The sequence below is a fragment of the Nycticebus coucang genome, chromosome 5, assembly GCF_027406575.1.
Source record: "Nycticebus coucang isolate mNycCou1 chromosome 5, mNycCou1.pri, whole genome shotgun sequence".
In the NCBI taxonomy this organism is placed as follows: domain Eukaryota; kingdom Metazoa; phylum Chordata; class Mammalia; order Primates; family Lorisidae; genus Nycticebus; species Nycticebus coucang.
Window position 1 is genome coordinate 87,229,920 of NC_069784.1, and position 12,332 is coordinate 87,242,251.

Sequence of the window (12,332 nt, forward strand, 5' to 3'; positions counted from 1 at the left end):
TTGCTTGATTTACATTTGCAGGAATAGATATTGTCAAACTGCCCTGCAAAAGGGTTATACCAATTTATATTCTTACTACTTTTTATCTTTGATAATCTGATGAAAACATTGTATTGTAGTTTTATTTGTATTTCTCTTAATACGAGCAAGTTTGAGTATTTTTTCATATATACCATTGTATCTCTTTTTCTGTGAACTGTTTTTTCATCAACTGTTTCTTTACCCAATTTTCTATCAAGGCATGGATCTTTCCCTGATTTGTTGAAGCCCTTTTGTATTGGTGAAATTAACTCTCTGCTTATGAAATGAATTGTCAGTATTTTCCCAGTTTGTTACTTGTATTTGTATTTTGGTTTTGGTAGTTTTACCATGCAGAAATTTATATGTAATCAAATTAACTCTTCCTTCCTTTTATGACTTTCTAACTCCAGGATTATAAAATAAAATCCCCACAGGCTTTTTTCTCCTATTATTTTTATGAATTTTAGAAATATTTATTTTTAGATTGGTTTGAATTTGGGGGTCAAAGACATCAAATAAAAATCAAAATTAATTTTTTATAAATGCCTACCCATAATTTTACTGAAATATCCATCTTTCCCCATTGATTGAGATACCATATTTTTCATAATATCAAATCTTCATGTATTTGAACTTATTTCTGGGTATTTTATTCTGTCCATTAATCTGTTTATCTATTCATGCAATAGTACCTTGTGTTTTTATTCTAGTTCGGTAAGAAGTTTTAATACTTTATTGGGCTAGTTAACTTCCTTTATTACTTCTTTATCAGAATTTGATTGGTTATTTCTGCTTGTTTATTCAACATGAACTCTAGAATCAGCATACCTAGTTCCACGAAAAAAAATTCTATTGGCAATTTTATTTGGAACATGTTAAATAAATAGATTTACATAAGAAAACCTAAATCATTCTGATGGTGAATCTTTATATCAAAGAATGTGCTGTGTCTTTTAATTTGTTCAAATCTTTTAAATCCTTGAGTGGTTAAAGTTTTCTTCTTGTAGATCTTATACACGTGTCATTATTTTTATCCTTTTTTTGTTGCTTTTGGAAAAGATGTCTTTACTTCCTTTTTATATTCCAGCATTTTTTTCACAAAAGAATATTTCTAAAATGTTTGTATACTACATTCAGATGACTCATCGATTTTCTTATTGTTTGACAGGTTCTCATTAGATTCTTTTGAGTTTTCCCGTATACAATCCTATTGTCTTCAAATAATAAGTCCTTGAATTATAATAATATATCTGCAAATAATAAAATTTTTACCTTTTTCCTAATTTTAATTTCTATAATTGCTTTCTTTTTTCTAATTGTATTACCTATTATTTTAAGAACTATGCCAAATAACAATGGTGATTACACAGTGTATAATTTCATTTATATAACATTCTTGAACATTACAAAATTATAAAAATGGAAAACAGATTAGTAGTTTACCGAGGATTAGGGGAGGAGGGAAGGGGAAAAGGGCACATGTGGCTATACAGGGCAACATCATCCTTGTGGCACCAGCAATTGTTCTGTATCTTAACTCTATCCATGTCAGTATCCTAGTCATGATAGCATACTAGGGTTTGCCTCTGGGGGAAATGGGGAAAAAGGTACATGGAATTTCTGTATTATTTCTTACAACTGCAAGTGAATCTAAAATTATCTCAAAATGAGAAGTTAATTTTTTTTAAGTTCTAATCTACTTTTTAAAAATGGTGATGATGAACATCTTCATTTTTTCCCTGACTTTAATAAGGATATTTCTACTATTTCCACATTAATTATGATGCCAATTCTTGGACTGAGATATACCAAAGTAAGATGTCATTACTTACAAAGTAAGATGCAAGTCGAAATGTGTCCATAATAACAATACATATAAATGAATTAGACTCACATATATAGGTAGAAGTATTACAAAAGTATTTATCCATTCCTTTCCTTTGAGTTTTTTATTAATAAATTTTTTAATTACTAAATTATCTCTGCATACATAGGGAGAGAGAGAAAAGTAGCAATTGTGGCAAAATATTAACAATTGGTGAATTTCACTGAAAAATATATGAGAGTTCATTGTATTATGGTAGCAATTTTTCCATTTAAAATTTTTTCAAAATAAAGAAGATGGTAAGACTGGGTGTGATGGCTCATGCCTGTAATACCAGCACTCTGGGACGCTAAGGTGGGTGAATCCAGCCTGAGCAAGAGTGAGGCTTGGTCTCTATTAAAAAAAACTGAGGCAACAGGCGGCGCCTGTGGCTCAAGGAGTAGGTCACCAGTCCCATATGCCGGAGGTGGCAGGTTCAAACCTAGCCCCGGCCAAAAACCAAAAAAAAAAAAAAAAAAAAAACTAAGGCAAGAGGATCACTTGAGCCCAAGTTTGAGGTTGCTGTGAGCTATGATGACACAATGGCACTCTACCCAGGGTGACAGAGTAAGACTCCTATCTCAAAAACAAAATAAAACAAACAAAGAAACAAAAAAAATGAAAAGAAAAAGGTAAAACTCCAGGTAACAACGTAGGAGCCCATGTTTAATGGGTAGTTAATGTGCTATGATTTTGTCATGTTTAGGAGGAATAAGGAATACTGAATAATTTTACATGTTTTTAAATTTTATAGGTAATTATTTACATTTACAATCTAAAGATAGCCATGGAAAATAAAAATACAAGCTTTGGCAAGAAGAGGGGGCACAAAAGTGCCAAAGGCCCAATTTGAAAGAATAGAACTGGCCCAAACCTACCAGTAATCACAATAAATATAAATATAAATGAATTAAATATATAAATGAGATATAATCTCTAAAGGGATTATCAGACTGGGTTTAAAATAAAATCAGACATACACTGAATACATTGTTCTTATATACCACATACAAACTAAAACTGTACCAAAAGAATGAAAATAAAGGAATCTAGAATGGTATTTCATATAAATACTTATCAAAAGAGAGCTGATATCAGATAAAATAGAATTCAAGGTAAAAATAATTTCTGGAAATAGAAAGAGAAATAATATATGCCTATGGTCAAATGCTCTTCCTGAAAGAGGAGATTATTTTCCATTTCCACCAGCAATGTGTTATTATTTCCAACAAACATTCCAATACAGGGCAGTATCGACATCTTATTTATATTTGCCAATTTAATACACAAAAGGGAATCTTTTTGCACTTTACTTTCAAAGCCCATATTCTTCCAAACATAATATGGACTACACAAGAAAATGAATGTTCTGGAATCAGTAGTGATATTCCAGCCAACAGAGGCAGAAACATTGTTCATAAAATTTAGTAAAAACTTCCTAAATTTGTTAAAAAAGAAATCCTTTGAAATTATTGAAAATAATCGAGCAACTAATTTGCACTGGGCTTTCTGCGGGAGACTTTTCACATTGCGTTCTCATGTGTCATTCTCAGAAAACAATCCATGGCACAGGTAGTCATCCTCATCCCCGCTGCACTGACAAGCAAACTAAGCACCAGGGAGGTTAAATGACTAGGCCAAAGCCAAAGCCACGAAGAGGACCCATCCTTCCAACCTAGATTACTGAGCTCACAACGGTAAACTCTTGGGCAGCCGTGTTACTCAAACGTAGCAACAATTGTTAGAATGTCTCATTCACCACTGCTTGGATCATTTAGGACACTCTGAGGGTATAATGGAGACTATGGTGGGGGGTGGGAACTGTCCATTATGATTAATATGAGCAGAAACTTCAGATTCAATATTTCTAGTCATATTCTGGAAAAATACACATGCTTAGTTAACAGCCACAACCACTTCAGCAAGGAGGAGACAGTTAATCATTTCAAATAATGCTGGATCCAGGGGCTGTCAATCCCCGACAGACTGCTGCAGCTTGATGCTTTAGAAAGATGTTTTGTTTTTGTTTTTTAATTTATAGCTTGAAGTTAAAATTAACCAAGAGTTTAAAAGCAGTACAAAAGCCATATGCATCTTTCTGTCACTATCTCAGAATACCGCTTTCATTTTTGCCCATGTTTTTGCTTGAGTGGCTGGAATGTGGGGATGGATAAACAACAGACTAACATGGAAATTATTACCAAACAATGTGGGATATTTCAAAGTCATGAACTAAAAACAAAACAACTAAAAATGCTTGGGTTTCTATAGTCCTTTTCAGAATAAAGGAGGCAAAGGAGGTTAGGCAAAAAGTGTTGATGTTTGTTATTGTGTTTTTTCCTGTTTGCTTCCCCTGCCCCAGCCACATCCTATTTAACTGATGTTTGTGCACATGCAGAAAAATGAAAACAGACTATGCTTGCTACAGGCCACCAACAAGGTTTCCTTTATCTGGCACCACATACCTCCTAGAAGCATATTCCTAATGGAAGCAATCACTCGCCTAAGGGTTTAGTTTTTGTTGTTTTTGTTTTAAAAGCATTCACACACACACACACAAAAATCTGTACGGAAGAATATCAGTATCTTTTCAATTCTTCAATAAGGAAAACAAAAATTTTTAAAGCAACAAATGCTTATCTAGCAATTCTGAGCCTGATCACTCGCACTGTGAATGTTTTTAATAAAAATAAGTAGCCTTAGGAATATAAGCCATTCCTCAAAGCATTTCTCCATTTTGGGCATCATTGCAAAGATTTCTGCTGTCTCAGGAGTAATGTTGCAAAAAGTTCTATACATTATCTTCTGGCACAAAGGTTTGCCTCAGGCAGCTCCCAGGGAGCTAAATAAACACAATTCAGGAACATTCCTTGTCATCCAAAAACACATTTTCCATAAGAAATGTGGGTAGATAAATTGTATCCACAGATCACCCTTCAAAGTCTTATTTTACCCTTACCATTACCAAATCTTTCGCTAAAATATTATGGAAGAAAGCAAAATAGCATTGAGTTCTCCTCTTTTCTTTGAAGAATGGGGCTGGAGAGGACCAAGATATAAAGAGCATTAAAGGGGAGCAGCAAGACTCCTAACTGCACACAAAGCATAAGTAGCTGGCTCATTGAGCAACCCAGGGTTGGCACATTAGAGAATCAGGCCTGTAATTTTCAGCTGTAAAAAGCAGGTCTACAAAGGTAACAAGTAGCAAAAAAATAAAGTCATATATTTAATAAAAATAAAGTTCTGAAAAATGTTCCTGCTTCTTCCCACACATATTTTGAACATTAATAACATGTTAAAAAGGATTCTGTTCTGGGATTTTATGCCCCCAAATTATATATGTTTCATTAAGGCCCTTGACTATTAAATGCTAGTTCCTATCAGTGGCACGGCAAAATATAAATCAATAGTTAATGGCATGTTAAAAGAAGAGCACATTCTTTGAAGTTGTTCTTGAAGAAGCTTGGGCTGTCTAATTAAAGGGTGTTTTAAAAAAGGAGGAGGAAGAAGAGAACAGGAAGGGGAGGTGAAGAGGAGGAGGACGCGGCGAAGGAGACGGAGAGGAGGAAGAAGAGGGAAAGCCTCTTACTAAAAGACCAAAAAGCCAACTCAAGTTTAAAATTGAGTCCCATGCACTTTCAACTCTCACTTTCTGACAAGTTCTACATCACATGGCACTTCTGGCTGGGAATGACAGGCCAAGATCAGCCAAACCCAATAAGGGTTGGAGCTCAAACACAAGCCAACTGCACTCAGGAGAACTTCTTCAGCACCTGCCTAGAGAATTCAATTAGTTTGGGTATACTACACTAAAAAGTGCTCTCAAGGAACTCAAAGACTGAGTTCCCTTTTTGCTGTCCATTCACAATAAAATAGTTGCAGAAATTTGATATCCTGTAACATAATTATATAAAATACATAAACATTCATTCAATTTTTAGAAAGTAATTTTTAATCAAAGCTACACATTTTCTGAACTTTAAGAACCCAGAGGCTCAGGCGGCACCCGTAGCTTAGTGGGTAGGGCGCCAGCCACATACACCAAGGCTGACGGGTTCGAACACAGGCTGGGCCTGCTAAAACAACACAACTGCAACATAAAACTAGCCAGGCATTGTGGTGGGCACCTGTAGTCACAGCTACTTGGGAGGCTGGGAAAAGAGAATCACTTAAGCCCAAGAGTTGGAGGTTGCTTTGAGCCGTGATGCCACAGCACTCTGCCAAGGGCAACACAGTGAGACTCTGTCTCAAAAAAAATAATAATAACATAAAAAAAGAACCCAGAGACTCCAAATAATGGTAAACATGAGACATATGTTACAACAGTCAGAAACAATGCACACACAGTCGCTTACCAAATATAAACCTAGCTCTTACTATTTTTTGTATTTGAGGTCAACGTAAGTAGTTTGCTCTTTCTGAAAATTTTAAATAATTGCCAAACAGAAATAGTGTTCTTCAGCCTATACCAGAAATAAATTTCTCAGTCGTCTTCTTCAGTCTTGGCCAAGGCCTTAGCATTACTCAACAACTACTAAAATCTCCAATCCAAATCAATTTGAATATCTATACCTTTGCCAAATCTTTATGCTTACAGAGTTGACTCCACAAATAATGTTGACTGATTTGTAAGATTAAAACAGGACCTCCAACTATCCAATGTCAATGCTGTCATCCCTGATTTGTGTTTTTAAAAAAAGGTTATGGGGTTTGCTCACTTTATTTAATTATGAAGTCAAATGAAAAAAATCTCACCTTGTGATGCCCAAATTCATTCAAAACGCTTCCCAGTTTTCTGGTGTTGCTGTGTGGATTTTGAGCGGCAACAGCTGGATGGGGGTCCCGCCAGTCGATGGACAAACGGTGATACCAAAGGCGCTGATTCTCCAGAACATGAGCTGATTTGACACTCGGATCAAAACGATGCACTTCGCATCCGTTGTTGGCCATAGTAACCTCAAAATGGGTATCATCACTTCCCAGCCTGTAAAGAACAAGGGTGGAAACAGCAACAAATGGAATGAGTCCCATACGCTCTGTTGGATTGACAAAATGATAGTTGCAAGGCCAATTTTCTACTCCTATTTTCTTTTTTTTTCTGTTTTTTTTTTTTTTTTTTAATGAGTGTCTGGTTTTTAAATAGTTTCAGTGAGAAATAAATCCAGCCCTTTTCACTCCATCTTGGTCCAAAGTGAAGTCTCTATCTCGATGACTATTTTTGGATTGCACATCATGTCCGGGCACTGCAGATCCCTGCGTCTCGTGGTCCCTTGGCGGGGTTGTTCTGGACTGGTTCTTCATGATGCCTGGAGTTTTCTGCTGATTCTTCCTCATGAGTGGTTTCTTTTATCTGTTTCCTTGCCCTAATTTTCCTTTTACTTCTTCTTGTTCTTTAAGTTCTCGTGCCTGTGGAAAAAATCTGGAGGTGCATCACAATCAATGTTATTAGATTGGCTGGCACGCTTTCAAGGTTCACCTATAGCTTGGCTTGAACACCTTCCTAACAGGGTAAGAAGGCACAGTCGTATTTCATCCAAGCCGGGTTCAGTCTGAGGTGTAGTTGGTCTGGAGCGCGGGAGCTCTACTCCTGTTTTCTAATGTACACATTCAATAGACTTTCTTTCACAAAAAGCACTAATGCTCAAAGCTTCCAGATAAAAGAGAATTTATCTGCTCAACACAGACCAGAAAATCATGTGCTCAAACACACAGAAGCAATCTCAAATTGATTGCTTAAAATACATAAATCATAGCAGTAATGAAACAAAGAAGAATTTCCAGTAGTCTAAAGAGATTTTCTCAGAATATATCAAAAAATATAAGCTCTGGGATCAGTTCCCTTGAGGAGAGGTTCATTCTATTAATAAAGTCATTTGTCTCCATTCTAATGATTGCAGTGCTGTCCATGCAATTTCACTTAAAGACAACAGCTATAGTCTTAGAACTGGAATATAATTTTATTTTTATTTTTATTTTGTTTTAAGACAGAGTCTCACTTTGTCACCCTTAGTAGAGTGCCATGGGGTCACAGGTCCCAGCAACCTCAAGCTCTTGGGCTCAAGCAATTCTCTTGCCTCAGCCTCCCTAGTAGCTGGGACTACAGGCACCTGCCACAACGCCCGGCTATTTTTTTTAGAGACGGGGTCTCACTCTTGCTCAGGCTGGTCTGGAATCTATATGCTCAGGCAATCCACCCGCCTTGGCCTCCCACAGTGAGAAATGGAGTATATTTTTAAATAGTACAGTTAAAGAAAAAAGCCACATGTACATGGTTCTGCTAGATCCAGAACTCAAGAAGCAGAAGAGATTCCTTACCTTAATCCATATCAAAAGGGACAGAAATTATGAATTCATTGTACTTAAAGACCAAATAGGTAGCATGTCATTTAGAATATTATAAACTCACAAATAGTGAATTTACTCAGAAATATTCCTTATTTAATGATGTAAGGACCATCGTTTTGATCAAAGCAGCAATTTTAATGACAGCATGAAATTAATAAGAGGGTAATTTTTTAAAATGGTGATTATGGCTTCTCTACCAAGAATACTATAACTATATGTGATTTAAGATACCAAAATCTCAAAATATCTATAAGACTTTAGCCAGGGAAGCACCTCATTGTCTTACATTCTACTACAGTTGGCCCTTACACAATGCAGATTTGAGCTGCCCAGGGTCACTTACATAATATAAGTGAATTTTTTTCAATACATACAGTAGGCCTTTCCTATATGTGGTTCTGTATCTTTGGATTCAGCCAAATTTGGAATGAACAACAGATAGGGACAGGTGACTTATCTATCCATGGGTTTTGGTATCCATAGGGGGTAGGAGGGGATGAGAGCGATCTGGAACCAATTGCCCCGCACACCGAGAAATAGAAGGATATACATTCAGTGGATAAGCAATACTGTTAAAATGTTTGTACTAGCCAAAGCAATCTACAGCTAGTCATTTGATCTTTGATAAGCCTAACAAAAACATGCACTGGGGAAAAGAATCCCTATTTAACAAATGGTGTTGGGAGAACTGACAAGGGACCTGTAGAAGACTGAAACTGGACCCACACCTTTCACCACTAACAAAAATTGATTCTCACTGGATAAAAGATTTAAATTTAACATATGAAACTATAAAAATACTAGAAGACAGTGCAGAGAAAATGCTTGAAGATATTGGCCTGGGAAAATATTTTATGAGGAGGACCTCTCCCCCACCCCACCCCCAGCAATTGAACCAACACCAATAATATATTACCGGGATCTGATCAAGCTAAAAAGCTTCTGCACAGCTAAGGGCACTACAACTAAAGCAAAGAGATAGCCTTCAGAATGGGAGAAGATTTCTGCAGGTTCTGATTCCAACAAAGGTCTGATAACTAGAACCTACACAGAACTCAAATTAATCAGTAAAAAAAGAACAACCCCATTTCTTTGTAGGCAAAAGACTTGGACAGAAACGTCTCTGAAAAAATGCTCATCATCTATAATCATCAGAGAAATGGAAATCAAAACCACTTTGAGATATCACTTAACTCCAGTAAGATTAGTTCACATCACAGAGTCCCAAAACTGCAGATGCTGGCATCTATGTGAAGAGAAGAGAACACCTCCACACTGCTGGTGGGATTACAAAGTAATACAGCCTCTTTGGAAAGAAGCGTGGAGAATTCTCTAGGAACTAAAAGTTGACCTTCCGTTTGATCCTACAATTCCACACTAGGTATCTACCCAGATGAACAAAAATTATTTTACCAAATGCACCAGATGTGCACCAGATGAACAAAAATCATTTTACCAAATACTTTTGCACCAGAATGCTTATTGCAGCCCAATTCATAATTGCCAAGTCGTGGAAGCAGCCCAAATGCCCATCAACCCATGAATGGATGAACAAATTGTGGTGTATGTATACCATGGAATACTATTCAGCCATAAAAAGATGGAATCTTTACATCTTTCATGTTTACCTGGATGGAGCTGGAACATATTCTTCTTAGTAAAGAATCTCAGGAATGGGGGAAAAGTATCCAATGTATGCAATACTATTATAAAACCAATATATAAACACTTACACATTCATATGAATGATAAAACACAAATATAGCCAAGAAAGGAGGAGAGGAGAGAAGGGAGGGGTAGGGGAGGGATGAGGGCAAGTGTAGGGAGGGTATTTGGTTGGATCTCACCTAAGATGCACAATGAGAGAATATTATAAATGTTTACCACAAAAAATATGTGAGGTGATGATTGTTAATCAGTTTGATTTAAGCATTCCACATTGTATACCAAATCATCACATTGTACCCCATAAATGTATACAGTTATGATTTAATAAAAATTAAATTTTTAAAAATCATTTCTCAGATTTTAGTTAACTAAAATAAGTCTTCCGTACAGAGATCACCCACCTAGACATTCTTACTACAGTTAGCCTTCTATATGTGGGTTCCTATCTACAAATACACTGCAGGTTGAAAATATTCGAAAATAAAACATAAAAAGTAACAATATAACAATAAAAAATAGTACAAATAAAAATCAGTACAATGTAACAACTATTTACATAGCATTTACATCATAGATACTATGAATAACCTAGAGGTTGTTTAAAATATCAACATAAGGGAGGATGTTCATGTGCAAATATTAAGCCCTTTATATCAAGGAATTGAGCATCTGCAGATTTTTAGTATCCACGGTGGTCCCGTAACCGGTCTACTAGGATGCTGAACGGTGACTGTAGTCTCAGTTGCCTCTTCCTGTCCCTTCACCCTACCATGTAGCTCTTTTCCTTCTGGATTCCATGGGATGACAACCCTCTGACATCCTTCAGCTCTTTCAACCCTTTTTGCCTCCTCTCACAAACACTTTCGTTTCTTCTACCTCAGAGATGCTGTTCCAAGGGATGTTTTTGGTTAATTAATTTTTTTTCAAACTTAGATGAACAAAGCAGTGTTATCATAGGTCCCCCAGTAGAAAAGAGCCGCTTCGAAGCTTCACTAACAGCACACTATCAAAAGAAGTACTCATTAAATGTAATTTTTATTTAGAAAGAAAAGTGTGAAGAATTTCTTCCTCTAATTTTCTGAATATTATTTTCAAGAAAACATTTTCTACTGTAAAAAAAAGACCTAAAAAAATTTAATTAAATTAGCTACATACGGTTCTGTAACTATTGTTTCTGATAAGGCACTTTATTTATATGCTGATAAGTTTTCAATTTAAACAATCAAAACCACCCCAAGATATATCTAACCCCAGTGAGAATCACAAAAATCTCAAAGCTACATATGTTGGCATGGATGTGGAAAGAAAGAACAATCTTATACTGTTGGGACTGCAAACTAATACAGCCTTTATGGAAAGACGTATGGAAAATCCTCCGAGAGCTAAATGGAGACATGCCATTTAATCCTGCAGTTCCATTACTAGGAATCTACCTAGAAGAAAATCAATTATTTTATCACAAGGATATTTGCATCAGAATGTTTATTGCAGCTCAATTCACAATTGCCAAGTGATGGAAGCAACCCAAGTGCTCATCAATCCATGAATGGATTAATAAACTGTGGTATGTGTATACCATGGAATACTATTCAGACATAAAAAAGATGGAGACTTTACATCTTTTGTATTTAACCAGGATGGAGTTGAAACACATTCTTCTTAGTAAAGTATCACAAGAATGGAAAAGCAAGAATCCAATGTACTCGATTTTAATATGAATCTAATAGAAAAACAACACATGCACATAGGAGAGAACAACAGAAGTATATTCAAGGGGGGAGAAGCAGAGTGACGGGAGAGGGTTCAGTAAGCTCACACCTGAAGGTCACATTGTGAGGGTGCACAGCACACCTCCTGGATGAAGGGCCCAACTGCCTCAACTACAACTTAGACTTTAGAAACACAAACAATGTAACCTAATCATTTGTACCCTCATACTAATCTGAATTTAAAAAAAGAATGCTTTGAAGATATAACTTTAAGATGGGAGGATATTATGGAACTTGTAACCTATGAAGGGGAATCTGTTTGACCCATACTGTAATGATTCATAAAATGACCGATGCTTACATTTACCGTGAGAGTATGAAAATAACAAAAGGAAACAGGACAGCAGAGCAGTTATTTGAAGAAATACCTTCACTGCTCTCCAGAATTGCTGGCTTTTCTGTAAATAAAAGTGAAACTGTGGATCTTCCTATAAATAAATAAATACACACAGAAAGAACTCACATTATAAGAAGTATAAAAGATGAAAATAAAAAGTTTTCTACCACTAAAAATTTTAGCCAGTTATTTACAGAGATAACCATGGTTAGCAGTTTTTTGTGTACTTTTGGGTTTTTTTGAGACAGAATCTCACTCTGTCACCCTTGGTAGAGTGCTGTGACATCACAGCTCACAGCAACCTCAAACTCTTGGGCTTAAGCGAGTC

General features: G+C 36.0%; 1 protein-coding gene across 2 annotated transcripts in view; it reads right to left on the bottom strand.

Annotated features, from left to right (window-relative positions):
- Window positions 1-12,332, bottom strand: part of METTL24 (methyltransferase like 24) — a 127,427-nt gene that overhangs the window by 55,324 nt on the left and 59,771 nt on the right. For both annotated transcript variants that reach the window (XM_053590998.1, XM_053590997.1), the window contains exon 4: window positions 6,641-6,869. In XM_053590998.1, the coding sequence (XP_053446973.1) occupies window positions 6,641-6,869 (229 nt within the window). The remainder of the gene's footprint in view (window positions 1-6,640; window positions 6,870-12,332) is intronic.